Here is a 20,179-nt window from a genome sequence, read left to right as displayed (position 1 = left end):
CCCGTCTCCCACTGAAGGGCTCCGCTACCCCAAGTGTGCGGAAGCCAAAGACCTAGCTCGTTGTCGGTGAGGGCTGCCGGGTCCGAAAAGGGCTCCCCAGTACCTCCGTCCCCCCACCCCCAGCAGGAAGGAAGTAGATCATTTCAGTAATGAAGAGTCAAGGGGATTGGAGTAAGGCTGGCCAACTCTGGCTGCTCACTTGGCTGCTTTGAGGATTTTATTTTCATTTCGTGTGGTAGGACTTCGGTGGAAAAACCTGTCACGCACTTTTCATTGACGACATCTCAAATGCCCCTCGCTTTGGCCTCTCGGGCACCAAACTGACAAGTGCGAAGGAGAAACCCACCCTTTCTCTGTTTCAGTTTACTTATCTATAAAAGGAGGAAAATAGCTAACTGATGGGCAGTATCATTTTAACCCTTCTGAGGCATGCTGTTTGCAGAAACCTGTAAAGTTTGCCTTGATGGGGAAGCTAGCCTAAGCCAAGGCAGGCAGGACATGAGAGGTGATGAAGCAATCAAGTGATGGAGCAAGACTCCCTTCTGTGAGACTGTGTTTTGTACTCTGCCCACGGAGGGGGTAGTTCCAAAATTGGATATATACCATCAAGTTCCAGATTTATACTAGTCTAACTTCCAGGACAGGAAAAGTTCAGTTACATCCAGAGACCGATGGAAATGTGACATTGAAACTGAATGTGAACTTTGCTGGTGAATATGGAGATACACTTCAAGGTCTCATTCAATTTCATATACATCACTTTGATCTTATCTAGTGCTTTAACATTCCAAAGGAGTACCCTCAATATTCTCTGCCTTTCTCAGCAGCAAACTTGGCAAACTGACAAAGCAGGATAGTAGCAGAAACTGAAGTAAAATTCTTGGAGGTGTTCTTTGGAAAAGACCTTATTTGCATGTGGTCTTTGGAATTGAGGGTACTAGAGAAATCGGTGCCTGAAAAAGACACCAAATTTGATGTAATTATCACGATGGGTAATTTAAACATGGAGGTACTTTCCACTTGTTCTCATACTGGCCCAGTAGCTATGTCATATTCTAGCTGGATACCAGTCTACCAAGGGGACTAAAAGATCTCACCATCTTCATGACTGCCCACAAAAGCTAGTTAGACTTTTGGCCCAGATTCTGTTCTGACAGTTTCAAGGAGCAAATTTCCAGTAGCTTTAGTTTTCCTTGCAAAAGGGCTGCCTAAATCCAGATAACTTAGAAAACTGGTGTAAAGAAAGGGCAATTTTCAGCATTTACAAAGTCAGTCTTTTCTTGTTTTGCTTTTGACTTATGAGCCCTAGGATACATGCTTTTCACTTACTTAGAAGGGTTGGGCCTCTCCAAAGATTTTTGGAGCTTTTTGAAACTGGCTTGAAGCCTAGAGGAATGGAAATGGACTGACGATCCCATTTTGTTTTTGACTCAGCATCCAGTTTAAACTAAGTGCACTGCCCTCTTCAAGATGCCATATAAATTGTGAGAAAGATAACACTAATTGCCTAGAATACTCAAGTGAAATGCTTATGATGTGTATGTAGTTTAACAAGTTGAGCAGGATTATTTAACTTGCACATTTTATATGTCAAAGCACTTTATACATGTTATCTAGTATGATTGAATGAACATTCATTTTAGAAAGGGGAGAGGAGATAATGTCCACTTATAGATGAGGAAGCAGATTTGTTAAATCGCTAAGACAGCACCCAGGTCCCCGCCCATAAATCCAGGGTCTCTCTCATGAAGTGCAAAACTGGCTTCGATCTAGCTTTGCTACAACCCTGCTAAGTGATTCAGTTACATGCAAGAAAAAAGATGCTGAAGAGAGCTATTTAAGCATTTCAGTTGAAAATGTGCTAGAACAGGTATCTGAAACAAAGTTGATACGATAAATAACCTAGGCAGATGTAATATCCGATTACCAAATAACTCCGATGGAACAAAATACTTAAAAAGACCTGGTGTCTTTTAAACATATGAAAGTTACACTATTTGGATAAAACCAAATAGGTGAAATTAAAGAGGACAGTTAATTTTAAAAGATGAAAATAAAAACTAATACTATCCATTAAAAGTGGTACAGTAGTAGACACAAGTTCCTCCCTTTAAGAAAAAAAAAATTAGCTTTCTTCTGAAATTGGTATTCTCAGTTCACGGAGCTGAGAAAATGGCATTCAACTTGTGTGACAATAACAACATTACACTTTCTTCCAAATGCAAATAAATCTTTTGCTGACCACCAAACTCCACAAACTGAAAAAAGTAATACTTTTTGCTATTGCTTTAGCAGTCTGTAATAGAAGCCACTCCTATGAGTACAACTGTTTCCCCCTCTTAGATCCTTGCAAGTCATTCAAAATGAGTGGAGGCAGGAACAGTAAGAGAAGAGAATATGGGATGATAAAGTATAGCATTTCATCCCTCCTACCCCTCCTACAAATAGATCCTTATAGACACTGCTCTAAATAATTTTCACGCTGCCAATTCCTATTTGATGAGTGGAATACCAATCAATGTTTTTCTTTGGTCTAAGTCCCCTCTAAAGAAAAGAGTTTCGCATCTGGTGCTTGACAAGAGAAGGAAACAGAACTGTAAACTATTTCCCCATCCCCCCAAAAAACCCTGTCAAGTTTTGCAGATAAAGTTAGAGAACTCTGAAGAGATGTTTGGTTTCTATTGGGAGAAATGAAAGCAAGAGAGTATAGCAAAAATGCAATACTCTTGAAAAAGAGAGGATAGCAAAGATGCACCACTTGAAAAAGAGCTGTAGATGATACCTTACATCTTTAAAGTGCTCTAGTTTATAGGAGAATTTTATATATATTATCTCTTGGTGTTCACCTACCTGTGAGGTAGGTAGGGAAAAAAGTTACCATCCTCACTTTGTAAAAGGAAGACAGAACAGAGATTCGAAGAGGTTAGTGACTTGCCCAAAGTCAAAGCCAGCTTTTATCTGCCAGTCCAGTGCTTGTTTCGGCATTGCTAAGTGCCCCGGTAATGCAGACGAGATTGGAGGGCTTAGTGGTTTTCTAATATGACCATCAACAACATTCTCCTCTTTGTCCTCTCATTCATAGGAGAGATAATGCTATCTTAACTCAAGAGGGGCTTCAGGGAGGAGCTCATTAATAACCTAATGGGCTCTAAAAAATATAAAACATTTTTAAAATAACTGGTAACAACTAAGAGATTCTTGTCAAGGCCAACTCTTTTGAAAGAAAAGCAGTTCAGTGCTGACTTTTATTGAATAGAAAGATCAGTCCTGTGGGCTTGTAGGGAAACCCCATTAAAGTAAAGGCGGCACTCTGAGATTTTTGCCAATGAGTTTAATATATGTCCATAGGTAGTGTGTAAGAATGCTAAAATTACAAAATTAGCTGCCACGGTCCAAGTGTGGGACTTTAAGAAAGCTTTCATTAATCAAAAGATAACTTAGCATATCAATTTTGATTCCTAAAATGTATTTTAAAGGTTTGTAAAACAAAGCTAATTCTAGAATTATAGCATTACATTTTATGTTATTTTTGTTATTTTAATAACTTAATTTCATGAACTGTTAAAAAAATATTACATCTGCATCTCCCAGTTTATACATTTCTGCATTAACCTAGAGAAAAACCCATGTGAAAAGTTTCCATGCAGTTACAAAGGCAGCAGCACATACTGCTTCCATGGCAACTTGTTACTGCTTCAGGCCACACCCGCACATACAGCATCAACAAAAGAATACCCGCCCACCCTCTCCCACCAAAAAACCCAACCCTTTCTCATCCCCAGCAAAAATTACCCGGTACAAGCAGTGACTTTAAAAAATGCTTTCTTAGTGGGAAGCATTTATAAAATGCAGCGATCTGAACAAGCTAAATGCTTGTACAGATAGATGGGCCTCTTACCCAAGAGTTAGAAAAACTCTCAATAGTTTAGGAAAGCTCATTTTTAAAAGTATATTTCTGCATATTCATGGCTATTTCTTTGAAAGACTATACCCAGCCTCAGCTGTGGAAGAGAGAAAAGCAGAAGAAGCAAAGGGGACACAGCCGTAACAGAGAATAGAGCTTCTCCATGACCATCCAATAGGTTGCAGCAACCAGGAAGGAAAACATGTGCGACTTCAAGTAGACCACTGATCTGCTCTAAGTGAAGTAGTTAATTTTTCATGCACTTGTTACTCAAGAAAAACATACAACCACTTAAAATACAGCATTCACAATGTCATTAGCTTATGGTATCAGGGAAGGAGAAAACTGTGCTCCTGTACTACCGATCCCTAGAATTTTTCGTGTAAAAGTAACTATCCTAAAGCCTACAGAGATCCTATATTACTGTCATCAGTACCCCTACCCCACCTATAAAACATACACTGAATTACACTGTTTTGAATCCCTGAAATTTCAATACCACAGATAGTGTTCTAAATTTTACTTTTTTACAAGTTTAATGTAGACACAGAAGAAAACACCAGGCAATGTTTATTGTGCAATTCCAACAGTTATTTGTGGAATCTTGGTTTAGAGGCATTCTTTATAGCCACTTCAATTGCCATTCAGAACTGCCATTCTAAACGAAAAGCAACAATCTAATTGCTTATCTATCATGATATTTCTTCAAATATCACAGCTAAAAGCACTGATGATTCATGTTATAATTTTAAAAACATTTTAAAACTACAGAGTTCATACATCATTCCTTTCATAAAATAATCAAAATAATTTGATTATCTGGAAGAAAATTACTGGAACAGAGTCCTTCCGATGTATCTATAACCCCTGTAAAACTCCAAACCAAAAATAGAATGATGATGAAATAAGGATTTCTCAGTCACTAGGATTGCCTGAACTTTAAGATGAAAAATGGACTGTTATTTTTTACATTTCCTGTGAATTCAGAGCTTACAGGTGACGTCAGGACTCAGATCTCTGCGATGACTTTACATGGCTTTCACTTTGATTTGTTTCATTTTCATTTGTTTCTTTTCCAATTTTTTTTGTTCACGCCTCAAGGCAGCTTCCTAGAGAGAGAGAGAGAGAGAGGATCCAAACTGTTTTAAGCATATGTTTAAAAAAAAAAAACATCAAAACTAGAACACTGCCCATATTATTCAAAAACCTAAGCTTGCACCATAAAAAACATTCCAAAAGATAGTTATAAAAATTGCTAATATCTATGTTGGTTAATGAAAATTAACTTGAAATGAAGCACAGTTCTAACTTAAAATTTCAAGTTAGAACAAAACTAAATACTACATTTAAGCAGGCTCTGTTAGTCTGATCTGATTTTTCCTACACCCAGGAAAGAACTAGCCAAATTTTCATCATAACAATTATACATATCTGCCAAGGATTTGTACTTCCGTTCTGAAAACCTTAAGACCTTGTTTGATCAGGTTATTAATTATAAATCTCTTCTTAGTAGCCTAGATGTTATACCTAAGCACAATACTTCAATTCATAATATTCGAATGGAAATTTTTAGGTTTTTATTTAGGAATTAAGAGGTTACGTGGGAGAGAAAGAAGCGTCAAATACATAATTTTAGTAGCAAAAGTCCAAATGTTTATCCATCCACAGCTGTGCTATCGTGTAAGTATCTTGAAGAATTGAACCATCATTGTTAACACCACTTTTATGGAAAAATGCATCCTGAGTTTGGGTTCACAAAGGCAGGAATGAACCCACCCTCTTTGGCAGCTGCTGTCTCCTGTGAAGGCTCAGTAGCGAGTAAACAACAGTAGCATATATGTCAAAAGCTACACTCTTCTGGGACAGCTACGTGGAGTGATTTTTTTGGTGGGGGGAGAGAAGCGGTGAGGGGTTCCTTTTCCATTTAATTCATTGTATCTTTTTACAAGGTACCCAGGCCTAGATACTACAAAGTGGTGGTTAAACAACACATGGTTTATATCCACAGGCAGCTTACAATCTGACCTAAATTCTGGGCTCTCCTTTTATTAAACCTATTGTAGTTTCAAACTCTAGAAAGAACTGGAGAACCTTTCTTCATAGAAAAATGAAAGGTATTATCTATTCATGATTCCATGTAGATTCCTCCAGTGTAGTCATTAAAAAGCCATTTTTATTTATAAAGAAGATTGCATAAACGCAGAGCTCTACTTTCAGGGGAAAAATACCCATCAACTAAACCAAACCAAATCAAATCAAAAATGATAAGAAAGGATGAGATGGGAGGCCTGTGGTACCCCAGGCGCTTTGCTCACAACATTAATGACTCTCCTGGCAGCTTAAGTGCCACACAATGGCTCACTTTTACTTGGCAGCATGCTTCCTCTACTTCTAAGAATTTTCTTTAATTCTCGAAATTATTCTTATTAAAATTCACATCTCCCAGAGCTTTGTTCTCTTTTTGACTGGCATTTACAAAGCTTAACATTTTAGAGTTGGTCTATGGCATCTTATGTCACAAAAATGTGAGACATGCAGATGAGTGAAACTAACATACCACAGCCTAAAAAGCTCTTGGGTTTGAGACTCTAGTTACGTACAAAATAGAAACCAAAAATACAAACAAAAGAAACATTAGAATTCTCTAATTCTAGAATCAAATTAAAAATTTTATAAAACAAATTTATTTGGACCACAGAGCATGTGGGCTGGCTTCTATTAAAATTTTTAATTTCTTTCTACCTCAGTAAGTATTTGGCTTGAAAGATAGTGGAACTTTCAAAATGGGAATGTGCTGGGGAAAAAGGATAATTCATATCACTGTCCAGGATCAGACTCAATCTAGCATGGTTTGAACAGAAAGGATTATTTTTTCTTTATAGTGCTATCAACTAGCTAAATGCCCCAAGTACTGAGAAAATACTAAACTTTTAGCCTGTGTACCTTCCCACACAGAATTTCCCTAACAGCCAATATGGTACAAAGAGGCATCCTTATAAATCTTAGTTTCACCCCCGCGGGAACAAATGTTTGTCTCACCTCCAGCCTGCGCTGTTTCTCAGGATCTTCCTCATTCATGATCCGCTCCTTCTCTGCTCTCTTCTTCTCCTCACGCCGAGACTGCGCAGCTTCCTGTCTCTGCACATGCGTCAGCTTCAAGAAGTTCTCTTCCACTCGAGCTCGGTTCTTATCTGCTTTTTGTTTGCCCTTTCCCCAAGAAACAAAGCATTTCGTGAGGAATCCATTTCAATGCAACAGAAGCAAAATCCGTTTAGTATGTTTTCATAAAACTACTCCCATTTAGCACTTGCAGGTCAACTAGCAAAGATACAATCACTGAAATCATTGATAGATGATCGCCCCCAGGAAGAAAAAACAATAAAAGGTGTCAACTTATAATAAAAGCTGTGGGTCTTACTTCTCTGTTGAGTCGAAACTTTTTGGCTTTATCAATAGAATAAATCACCATGTTCATCAGGGGTAGCAAAGCCTCCATATCCTTTGGGTAAGTGTTACCTGAGCCAGGCACTGGAAAACAAAGCCATTTTATTATTGAATTAACAGCAGCATTAATATTCCTGAGTCGCCCAACATTTTAGAAATATTAATAGGCTCCTTTCTCCAAGTTTCTTAGGCAGCTAAAATGCAGTAGAAAATAGACATTAAAATGTATAAAAGGATCTTTTATTGAAGAAACCCAAAGGCAATAAGCAGGCACGGGGTTAGTTTTAATCTGTTTTTTTTATAGCTATCATTTAGGAGGGAACAACACTCTCCTTAAAATCATCTTTGAGAAAACGAAGAACCCAGACAGGACATGGAACACTTACCATTAAATGTAAACAGTAGTGTCCTCTTAGTGTCAGGCAGCTTTAAAGGCTGACCTTCTCTGTCATAAAAGAAAAAACTATTTAGAAAGACCACAAGAAAGGCATTCTCCACACACATAAGAAACCCAATTCACTTAGACAAATAGATACCTGCACAGTATTTGGCTTGGTATTCCCAAGTCAAATATAATCTCATAGCATGAAGGACCTTTATAGGTCATCTGGTCCACTCGTCTATCTGATAAATACATTCCCAATGATCTTTAACCTATACTTGAACACCTCCAGTGATGTCCCATCCAGGCAAGATATATTCCCTCTCACCTGGGGAGCCAGAAATGAGCCTATATTTCAGTACGAGGCCCATATTTTAATAAACATTTTTGCTTACTTTGACGGACTTTTACATTTCCAACTCCTATCTTCCTTTCTACAATGAAGCATCTTATTTTTGAGTCAGACTCAGAATAAATTTAGAAATAATCTACCATAGCATGTATCATTTAGTTCCGACTACCAAAGATTCCCTTGTAATCTCTATCGACTCTCTCATCCCACCAAAGGCTCCATGATTGCCATAATGTGGTAGGTACTTGGCCCACAGTGTTATTGCATTGAGTAAGGCAAGGATGGTGCAACACCATCTAGAGGCAAAGGGGCCTCAGTAATTTTGACACACAGCTAAAATCCAGATTGGCTTTTAACTGTACTCAAGTCCACAGCCTATGAGAGCACAGCCCTTAATCAAAAATTTAAGGCAGAACCAATTCTACACCAAGGGTAAACTTAAGTATGCTCTCTTGAAACAGAATATGAATTCAAACAACGAATCCAAGCCCTAAATATGTATGTTCAAATAAAATTACTATAAAGCCAGAAAGTCTATGGGCGTTGAGGGTCTGATGTATACTGGGAAAGAATATAATCATCCAACTATTCAAAAAGGTGAAAAGGCTATAACTTATAGTGGACAGAGATTTGTAGTCAATCAAACACAAGTTAAACACCAGAGATTCATATCATAAATTTAAAAAGAAAAAAAGAAACCTTCATTACAAAGGACAAAGAGATTAGCAATTATATTTTCTTAGTGTTAGCTATTTTGTAAGGTTCTCCTCCATCTCGAGTGGGTGGTACACATATGTGGTGACATGTGCAAACTGGGAAGGCTTGTTTGTCTCCAGTAGGTTTTTAATTACCTTCACGATGCACGCAATCAAAGCAAAAGAACACTTGGGAGTCACCAACTTCCCTCACTCACTTGCTAAGGGAAACTGCAGAAGCACCTGTAGGTGTTTCAATACAGAAAGCTAAGGAAGAAAATCATTTTCAATATTTTTATTTAATACGTACTCTTGCATAATTTTTGGACCAGAGAACTGGTCTGAAAAATGAACGGATTCAATCTTGTCAGCATAGTGTGTAAGAAAGTGAACCATCTGAAATAAAGAAAAGAAAATTATTTTTTTTAAAATAGGATTTGATGCATTTCCCTTTTTTCATAATCTTCCTTACTTTTGCACACTATCATCAAGGCTAAAACTTTTTAAAAAAATTAAATAAGATAAGGAATTTCTCTACAATGAAACTAGTACCTTTTCTTTAGTAACACCAATGATTCAATTCTCCAAAATGTGTCTCAAAATCATGTTCTAAACAAGAATGAAAACATGAAAAAAAAATCTAAAATAATTACAGGGGATTCTTCATAAACACATCACCATGAACTTACATGTAGAATGGTCTTTGAGCTATCCTATATTTTTGTGATACTAAAATGAGCTACTAGCATCACACAACCAATAGAAAAAAATGGCTCTCTATACATCCCTCTTCTCTTACACTGATACTTAAATGGACTAAATGACAAGATGATAAGGATTAAAGTTGTAGTCCTTTTCCAAAAAACCCAAGAGCCATTAGCAAATCCTAGGCACAATTTGCTCTTGACTTAGAGAAGACCTTCTTAACTAATCAAATCGTCCTTTTGACAAGTTAATCTATTGCTTAAAGAGGAATTTTAATGTTTGTGTGGAATAAAAAACCAGTGCATTGTCATAAACTGAAGAACTTGTATGTACAGTGTGGCTCTGAGGGAGAGTGCCCATAAAGGCCAAGGTCTGCAAACGTGTGTCTCCTACTGCATTTACCTTCGTATCCATCATTCCCTCTGTGACTTCTCCCATCTCTGACAGGATGGCCAAGGAGTCTGGCAGTCCATACTTTGCTCCAGACTTAGGTTTGTCACTACAGAACTCACTCTAGAGGAAGAAATAATTGAAAGCAAGAGATGACATTTTATTACGCACGAGGACTTTTTGTCTCTCAAGAGACTATGTACTGACCTATTTCAAAGTGGTCAATTATCCTATGCACTGAAGTTAAATGCCTGTGTAATAAATGGGCACAGTTTCTATATTTGAGTGGAAACAACTCAACATACCAGATCCTGCATTTCCTTCTGCAGTCGCACCAAGGCTTTCCGAGTGCCAACAGCAAACACGTATGTGTCCATGTCTTCATCATTCATGGTTACTTTTATTTGCTTTAAAAAACAACAAAACTCACCTGTTAGGTTCTGTGATGGGCAGATTTCTAAGACAGCCCCCAGGATTCTCACCCCCTGCTGTATACATCCTCCCCTTGAATGTGTGAATATGATGGGATATCATTCCCATGACAACACTGTGTCATGTAGAAGGCCCCTAGTCAGTTCGCTTTGAGTTAATCCAAAGACATTAACCTGTAATTGCACCCTACTTGAAAAGTCAAGGTGGGAAAGGGTATGGGGTTGACAATGTGATCTAGCAATTCCACTTCTGGGTATTTATCTAAAGAAATACAAAACACTAATTCGAAAAGATATATGCACTCTTATGGTTCACTGAAGCATTATTTATAATAGCCAAGATATGGAAGCAACCTAAGTGCCCATGAATAGACAGATAATTAGATAAAGAAAATGTGGTACATATATACAATGGACTATTACTCAGCCATGAAAAAAAAAAAGAAATCTTACCATTTGCAACAACATGGATGGACCTAAAGGGTATAATGCTAAGTGAAATAAGCGGACAGAGAAAAACAATACCATATGATTTCACTTACATGTAGAATCTAAAGAACAAAATAAATGAACAAACAAAACAGAAATGGACTTATAGATACAGAGAACGAACTGATGGTTGAGAGATGGGAGGGAATTTGAGGGGGCTGAGTGAAAAAGGCAAAGGGATTAAGAAGTACGAAGAAAATAGTCATGGGGATATAAAGTACAGAAGAGGGAATATAGTCAGTAATATTGTAATAACCGTGTACGGTGCCAGGTGTACTAGACTTATTGGGGGGATTGCTTCATAAATTATATAAATGTCTAACCACTATGCAGTATAACTGAAACTAATATAATATTGAATGTCAACTGTAATTGAAAAAAAAAATTCAATCTGTATAGAGAAAACAAGCAGGAAGAATACATACCACTTGATCACTCATTGGCCTCATCATCCGGGCCAGGACATTCAGCAAGTCCTGTCTCTTGAGGAACTGAAAAAAGCAAGACAACAGTTGCAACTTCTACTTACTATAAAGAAAAGACCTTGGAGGGGAATCGGATACTTCATCAAATATACTTGACATTTGCCAGTTAGTAGAAAGATGATTTTTAGACCTCATTTTAAATCAAACATGAAAGGATGAGACATTGAACTTAGAGGATTTGGAATCATGCTGGAAAAAACAAAAGGTAAATATATACATTATACCAGATATTCCCTACTTACTCTAAGCTGGATAAGCATCCCCTCACAGCACACTCGACCAGAACACCACAGGTTGTAAATATGCTCATTCTCCTGGTTCAGCTTCCCAGTGCTCGTGGCTTCTTTATTAGTTCCATCATCTCCTAGGGGTAAAACCATTTAATGTGATTCCCTGAAAATGTTGGGGCCTAATGCCACACCCTCCTGCACCCTGACCCCATAATAATGATAGCCTTAGGGTGGCAAGACTTGGCTGTCTTACAGAACTCTCTGTTGGACACAGATTACAACAGATGGGCATTGTTTCTTTCATTTTTAAAACTCTTTATTGTCTCCGTAAAAAAATTATAGACTCTAGCATTACTTCCATGTCCTTGTTAGTTAATGACAATTAACTTGGAGTATTAATTTCTTAAGAGTAGATATAAAATGGAGCAAAATCAATTTCAATGTCTCTGCCAAAAGTTAAAAAAAAAAAAAAACACCTATGCAGTGAATAAAAAATACCATTAAAACAAACTATTTAACACTCTTTGATTGTGTCTCCCATAAGTTAACTTTAACCAAGTTTGCTTTTCCACGGCAAAATGATAAGTGGTGTTAAGAGCTGTATTTTAGATCTACAGTTCCAATCATTTTCTCTCTTTCCAAAAAGCTCCAGTTCCAATCATTTTCTCTCTTAGTTCATTAAATGTACAAAAGAAATTGTTCGACCTCATAAGGTGAAGCAGACTGATATATCAAATGAAAACACACATGGAAGGCATTAAAGGCTACTTATTATTTTTCTAATTTCCAGGTTAGAAATTACTCTGAAATACAGAGAGAGCAAAGAGAGCATGGACTTTAGAAGCTTGTAAACTAGATTTTAATATCATGGTTGCAATTGAATAAGTTAGTTTTAACATTTCGGGATTTCAGTTCCCTCCTTTGGAAAACAGAAATCATAGCCAATCGACAGTATTGTTACAAAGATTAAAAAATAAACAATATATGCAAAGTAGCTAGCACGATGCTTAAACAGTCTGATAAAGAGCAGAGCAGATGGATACTTGCTTACTATTAGAGTGTTAAATGCCAAAGAGGTGAATGTGGGGGAGTCCATTTTATTCCTTACACAGGATCTGCAACTAAAGTGTCCAGAACCTGGGGGAATTTTGAGGAATTTCTAATTTCTAAAAGATGAACTGAAAACATTTACCAAACTATTTAAAATGTCAAAATTCCTTGCTATCGGCCAGACTTAGCAACTTGTTTTGATAACACTGATTATTATCTCATTCTATTCATAAGTTGTTTTAGTTACTGTTGGTTAATGAAAGATGAGAAAATTATTTCATAAGTGAAATTTATACAGCCTATAAAACATGAAAAGTGGAATCTGTGAGAGAAAATAAAAAAGCATCCTCTTCAGCAGTTAGAAACCTATGCTGAGGAGAAGAAAAAGTTCTTACTAGACGGTTTTCAAGCAAGCAGCTGAACTTCTATTAACCTAACTTACCCACTAAGGTAAAGTTGCTCTCCAAAAGCTCTCTGTGAGTGTTAAACCAGGCTTGAGCAAGGCGACTGTTTTTATTCTTCCCAATGATATAATTCATGATGTAGGCCAGCAGACCAGTTACCATCAAAATTTCTAGATAATAACTCTCCCAACTGTTCTGGAGGTGTGCAGGAACCTGAAGAAGAAAAATCCTTCAATTTAATATTGGCTGAGGCTAAAGGATGGAGTCTAACTCATAAGATGAAGGAGAATGAGAAAACCCATAAACAGAAGTTATAACTGTCACTGAATATGGTAATACTTTGAAAAATATACCCATTTTGGTTTTCTGGGTTGGCTTTGTAAAAGACTCTTTAAGAGAATGTGAGGAAAATCAAATAGGATAAAAAGCTGGAAAGCCTTTTGTATTAAACTTGATTCTGAGTCTCACCCCAAATAAATCCAATGCCTAGCCTCTTCATCATTCCTTGATAAATAAAACTATGAGGACTAGGATAAAAACATAGTTACTTCTCTAGGTGTGGAGTTTTATCAGAAGAATTGGTATCAAACTTTCACAGATCCTATTATTATATCAACACCAACTATATGTCACTAATTATATTTCTGGGATTAATGACAGCTAGATATTTTGTTGGTTAGTTTAGAATTCAGAATCCTGTATACCTACATCAACAATTGTTATTGGGTCTTTATTTTTGCTAGAAGAAGTATCTGGTTTGTCTTCATAACCTTCAAATTCTTCATCATCATATGGCTCACTCTCAGTATCTCCCTCCTACAAAAATGAGGCACAATCTGTTTCCCCTAGAAATGTTGCCAGCAATTTTGTCTCATTTTTGTAGGCAACAGTTTTAGAGGAAAACAGAACATGTAGGCAGTTGAGCATACAACACAGAGAAATATTACATGTTTTTAACAAATGATGACTCTCCATGCTTTTGAACCCTGAGTTCTAAATGATATAATTCCTACCCCCACACAGAATCAATTTTCCGCTCCTTCCCCCAGCCAGCCTTTCTATAGAGGAGAAAAATACAATTCATTCTCCAATCAATGTAATAGGTGGGAACATACCACAAAACAATTAGAAGAGCTCCACCTACTAAACAAAAATAAAGATACCAGAGTGTAAAAGTCTCCCTAGACCTGGGGAGACTTACTTTTAAGGTATGGGAAAAGTACTAGGTACAAATTTTCTCATCCTTACAATTTTCCAAAAAATCAATAAAAAAACCTCACCTGGGTATCTGCATCTTCAAAATCTCCTTCCTGGTTTTCATCCTGCCCTTCCAATTCCACAGTGGTCTCATCTTCATCATCTTCAGTGGTTATCACCCGTTGAGGAGATTCAGTAACCGAATCTTCTGTGACATCCTCAAATTCAGCAAAGTCATTATCATCATACTCTACTATGTCTTCCTCATCCTCGAAATCATCAAATTTGGCCTCACAGATTTTCCCAAACACCAAAAGGACAACACAGAAGGTGTGGAAGGCTTTCATTGTACCTTAACAATGAGTTAAAAACAAACAAACCAACCCTAAGTGGACTGCCATTTTTTCTACAAATACCAATCAAATTTGGAAACAATTTAAAAAAATCTACAACTCTCTCCTACTTTTATTTAGTACTATTCATTTCAAATAGCATTACACACACACACACACACACACACACACACACACACACACACACACATACACGTATGCATATACATAAATATATACATGTATTAAAAAAAATGAGGTGAGGGTAAAGAGGCCTGGGTTCTAGTCTGGACTCTGTCACTAGTTATCTGTAAAGTCTTGGACAAGAAATTTAATTTCTTTTGTTTGGTTTCCACTTACTGCATATTCAGTTAAGCATTTTTTGAGAGCCTATAAAAAGCTTTATATAGGAAGCGAGGAAGGGGTATAATAAAATAAGAATGAGATGCAACTACTTAGCTATTAGCGGTAACAAAAATAATACATGAATAGAAAAATCATTCATGCTTAGATCAACTTTGTGTGTTCATGTGTGAACATCATGGTGATAAAAGCAAATGTTTAAGACACAAAGCCTTAGGCACTGTCCTAAAAGTTTTACAAAAACCAACTAATTTACTCCTCATAACAATCCTTTGAGGAAAGTAGCATTAACATCCCCATTTCACAGATAAAGAAATAAGGCCCAGAGATGTTAAGTAATACAACTACCATGGAACACAGAGCTATGATTTGATTCCAGTTTTGCCTCCAGAATCCCTGCTAGGAACCACTTATCAGGCCACTTCTCAAATGCAAACCGGTGGCTGTGATTTTATATTACTAAAAGTAATTTTTTTTGCTAACAAAAATGTTCCTAGTGTACACGATGGAATTAAATATATCAGTATTTCATAGCTTTCCGAAAAGAACAGTAGATATTCCACCATCTAAACAAGCTTTTGAACCAATAAATATAATGAAATCAGATCTGTGACAAAAATGTCCCAAATGATATGAAAACACAGAGGACAATAAAATCATCTTACAAACAGGTGAGGCTTTACAAAAAAGAGTATATTTAAGCTATATCTTGAAGAGTAGTCAGATTTCAACCATCATATCTATTCAGGCTATATTTCTAGTTCTCTCTTATTGAAACACCGACCCTATACCATCATCTAACAGACACGTCCATTTTCATAACCCTGTAAACTTTCTGTAGAGAGTCAGAGAGTAAGTATTTTAGGTTTTGTGGGCCATATAGAGTGTCTGTCGCACATTATTTTTTTAAAACCACTATTTAAAATTGGAAAAACCACTCTTATTTCACAGGCTGTACTAAAATAGTTCACCCTCAGACTGTATTCTGCTGATCCCTGCCCTACGATTGTCTCAAAATAAACAGGTACTTGAATTTCACTATTTCTATATAACTATCAATCCCATTTCTCCAGTCTTACTTGTTGAAAAAACAAGATATCTAACTTCTCACTTTCTTTTCCCTTTGAAATCTAATCAGCTGTCATCCTGGTGTTTCCTTCTCTGATTCTTAAAGCTACCATGTAGTCCAAGTTATCACCACCGGCTGAAGAACCACAATATTATCCTAAATGGTCTCCCCTGTCTCAATTCTCCCTACTTTTCCTCCCTAAGAACCACAACTATCTTCCTGAAACATGACTTTTGTTACATAAGGATTCAATAACCATCAAGGCCCATCAATTCCTGCAGAATATAAAAACTCTAGCTTTCATTGCTTTCATGAAATGATCCTACCATATCTAATCAAATGTATCTTCACTGAGCATATCACCATGTCAGATACGGAGCCAAGAGAAGTAAAACTTAACTCCTAAATAATGATAAATTTGCAAAAGTATTCAGCTTCAAGGATATATGTTATGATATCACTTACAATAGTGAAAAATTTGAAACTGGCTAAACTATGGGTGCATCCAAAAAACAAATTTACTTTTTGTCCATTAAAAATTGTTATAAATGAAGTTAGAATCCATGTTGTTTTAGAAGCAAATACTATAAACTAAAAGTTTAGAAGGATATACATACACCTACATATAAATAAGTTATTTTGTTCAGTAGGATTATAGGCACTTTGCCTTTATTTTTCTTTATATTTTCTAATTTTCCTATGATGTGCTTCTGTAATAGAACATTCTTTAAAAAATAAAACAAAAGCATGGTTCCTGCACTCAAGAAGAGATACTGCAGACTGAATAATAGCTATAGCAGACAGGCCTGAAATAATGTATTTTAGGGAGTTTGGTATGATGGAGCATATTTTAGGGAGTTTGGTATAGACCCAAGAGGGGGAAATGAGGCTAGAAAGGTCATCAGATCATGATGATCCTTATTAAATACCATGCTAAGAAGTTCGGATAATTAGAATCAAGTAAAGATTTCAAGTAGGAGAGTGACGCTATCAGATTTGCAATTTAACCCTGACAGCTGACACACAGGGTGAACTGGAGGACACCTGAGGCAGGAAGAATAAGTGGTCGAAATAATTAGACAATAGATAAAATGGGATTGAACTGGCAGTGGTACTGAGAATGAACAGGAAAACAGATTTGATAGATATTTAAGAATTCTACTTGTCAGCATAAAGTGATTGTATAAAGAGAATGTGGGAAAGGAAGATCTGGGGTGATTCTAAGTTTTGGCTTGATTAATAGCTGGACAAAGTCATCCTTGAGATAAAGAACAATAAAGTAGGAAAAAACTGGGGAGAAAAGCAATAAATTAAATTTAATACCTGTTGAAAAGTTTGGAGTGTTTTTAAGCAGTATGTTAGATGATTAATATTTATCTCTTAATTTTCACAATATCCCTAAAAGGTATCATAACCTATTTTACAGAGGGAGAAAAGGATGTAGTTAGAAATATAAGCCTGGCATTCAAGATACAAGCCAAAGCTGGAAAAAGAGATGGTGTGAGAATGGATGAGATCTCCAGGGAGTATTATGAGTTAAGGCTATTTTTTTTTTTTCTTTAAAGAGCATCAAAAAAGTCTTGAAACAAATTGTAACAGCTAAGAGGTGGGCATAATGGGGGAAATTGGAATGGGAAACTAAGACAGAATAGTTACAGAAAAAGAGACTGGTCAAAATGGCATCATGGGAATCAAAGGAGAAGCATATGTCTAAGAAGGAAATAGAGCTCAGTTTCAATTGCTGCAGAAAGTTCAAGTAAGATATAAACCAAAAATTTCCAAAAGTTAGTAAGGAAGTCATTTTTGGCAACTGCAAGAAGTGGTAAGGATGGAAGCCAGAATGCAGGGAGTTGAGTACTAATGGAGGTTAACTACCACTCTTTCAAGGTGCTCTGGGATAGTGAATATTCTCTATCGTATATTTATAACACCATAAGTTCTTAAAGGAATCAGTTCAATGCCAAAGGTTATTGCCCAATACCTTGCAACTCCTGGCTGCTCAAGAAATATTCTTTGAACTGGACAAAGTTCATAAATTCTGGAAGGCACAAGTGATTCGAGAAATGTCATAAAGCATAGACCAATAGCATATCTTTTCCAATATTTACCCTTTGAGGTTAGCATCAGGGAACATTTTATGGGAAAACATAGCTGCCTTCTCAACACCAATCTCAAAAAAGTTTGTAATGCGTCTCCAAACATCCCTAGCTTCCTTTGATAATCTTTTATTATAGTCAAAAGTGGAAGAAATATGGAAAAGAGCATGCACTTTGGTGGAGTTAGATTTGGTTTAAAATGTCAGCTCTACCAAATGTCAGCCATAAAATCTTGGGCTACTTACTTAAAATTCCCTGTTTCTCACTTAAAAAAAAAAGAGATACCCATTCACTACTTGCCTCATTGGGTTGTATTGGGTAGTACAGGAAATATGTGACTCAATAAATATTAGTTACCATTTCTTCCTTCCCCTGTGCCTTATGAACAACCTTTGAGATTTAAAAACTTCATTTTTTGGTATTTCCCTTTTCAGATCTATTCTAAACTTTTTTCAAATAGAAGCAAATAAAGGTTAACATTGGCACAATTTGATTAATTACTTGTCTAAAGGTCTGATCATTTCAAACTGAATTTCCATTAGAATGTTCACACCATGGAAGCATTTCGAAGATAACTCAGCACTTAACAGGGCTCCTTCAAGGTTATTTATGTTAAAATTATCCAAGCCATTTGTGCCTTTGCCTTCCCACTCACAAGTCTCTCTGCTGCACCTGTCAGCTCATTTCTCAAATGCATAACTCCCTGCCAGGCCACCCAGTCCTGAAGAGACTGCTGGGGGAAGGAAAGCAAGCATTAAGAAGTCTGGTTTGATTATCTTTGGCTAGCTCACTTGGCAGTGTCTCACAGACTGGATCTGGACTTAAATTCCAAAGAGTAAGTGGAGGAATCATTCCTTGTTGCCATTTTAGCTTCGGCCTTTCTGACAATGGCCAGACTACGAAGTCAGGTAGACATTTCCCTATCTCTTTACACATGTTGGATAAAACACGTTTTGTTAAGACATTTTCAGAGAAGACTGGCCACAGAGGTTGTTGCTTCTGTTAAACCACCCTGGTCTAGTTCTCACCATGGAGAAACAATTTATTGTTATGTCTGCAGTTCATTCTCCCTGTTGCATACTGTAAACTTTCTCTAACTTTGCCCTTCTGGTTGGCATTTGCTCACAACTCTGTGGGGGAAGTTCCCCCAAACCATTAAAATCACCCCAATCCTGAAGACCAACAGAAAATGGGCCTTGGGGTGGGTGGACAAACTTTGCTCCTTTTAAGAAAGTCGGGAGACGTGAGAAGGCGCGGGGACCGACGCTTGTCACCACAGGCCGGACTTAGAGGGTTGGGTGGGAAACGGGACCGGGCGAGGCCACGCGCAACTCAAGAGTGACCACTCGGCCTGGCCCGGCCCCCCACCGACTAACACTTCATGGCCCGCTTCCTACCTGTACCAGGGGCTACAACCCGGCTCAGCGCTCCTGCGGCCGCCACCTCTACCTCGCTTGCCTCGGCCTGGCAGCCGCCTGCACCGTCACCGCGGTTTTACTGCCCCGGATGCCTGTAGGACACCGCTGTATCAGGGAGCTCAGTCACGCCGCGCCAGCCTTGACGTAGGCTCCACCATCCGTTACGTAGACCGCCTGCGGCCCGCCCGCGCCTGCGCGCGGAGAGCGAGCGGGACGCAGCCTCGGGGAACCGCGCGGGACCTCCTCCAACCCCGCCCAGCTGGGGTTCGGTGGGGTGGCTGGGAGAATTATACAATCCGGGCCCCTGGGCCGGAACTCCTCACGCAGTTCCCAGCCCTCTCCGCTCGGATTCAGTCAAGTTGTCATCACACTGAACTGGTGCTCCGGAAGCTAAAGGTGGCCATGCTGTATGACAGCACATGGCCAGAGACACGGGGAGAAATGCTGCCCGACTCGTATTTGCAAAAGATTACGAGAATCGACAATTTCATGTATATGCGTTTTCCACCCAAGGCCTTTTCTTGGAATTTTTGGCGGCTCCGTGTCACTGCTACTCTTTCTTCACTCCCATGCCCGCTTCCTACACGGACCTTAAACACCCCACACGCAGCCACAGCGCCCTGTCAAAGTGTCAGAGAGGTCTGCGGGGAATTCTGGAGCTTTAAGGCCGGGACCCCGCGGCGCTTCCCGGAAATCAAGCGCAAAGCCCCGCCCCTCGGCCCGCGCTCTTTGCACTGCGCATG

At 38.0% G+C, this 20,179-nt stretch overlaps 1 protein-coding gene across 3 annotated transcripts; it reads right to left on the bottom strand.

Annotated features, from left to right (window-relative positions):
- Positions 1-3,316: 3,316 nt before the first annotated feature.
- CCDC47 (coiled-coil domain containing 47) lies at positions 3,317-20,126 on the bottom strand. Of its 3 annotated transcripts, none has more exons than XM_023535639.1 (13): positions 20,027-20,126; positions 14,242-14,510; positions 13,670-13,777; positions 13,000-13,174; positions 11,520-11,641; positions 11,218-11,283; positions 10,178-10,279; positions 9,885-9,995; positions 9,088-9,173; positions 7,735-7,793; positions 7,323-7,432; positions 6,944-7,111; positions 3,317-5,013 (listed from the first exon to the last, which is right to left on the bottom strand). In XM_023535639.1, the coding sequence occupies exons 2-13, from the start codon at positions 14,503-14,505 to the stop codon at positions 4,933-4,935; spliced, it is 1,452 nt and encodes a 483-aa protein (XP_023391407.1). In that variant the 5' UTR covers positions 14,506-14,510; positions 20,027-20,126; the 3' UTR covers positions 3,317-4,932. The 3 variants fall into 3 exon arrangements, with proteins under 3 accessions (XP_023391407.1, XP_011366840.1, XP_023391406.1); XM_011368538.2 differs by lacking the exon at positions 20,027-20,126 and adding an exon at positions 19,416-19,615; XM_023535638.1 differs by lacking the exon at positions 20,027-20,126 and adding an exon at positions 17,904-17,922.
- Positions 20,127-20,179: the final 53 nt, after the last annotated feature.

This window comes from Pteropus vampyrus, unplaced genomic scaffold (assembly GCF_000151845.1).
Source record: "Pteropus vampyrus isolate Shadow unplaced genomic scaffold, Pvam_2.0 Scaffold143, whole genome shotgun sequence".
NCBI classification, from domain to species: Eukaryota; Metazoa; Chordata; class Mammalia; order Chiroptera; family Pteropodidae; genus Pteropus; species Pteropus vampyrus.
The sequence above is the reverse complement of the archived record's forward strand: the minus strand, read 5'-3'. Positions and strand labels throughout refer to the sequence as shown.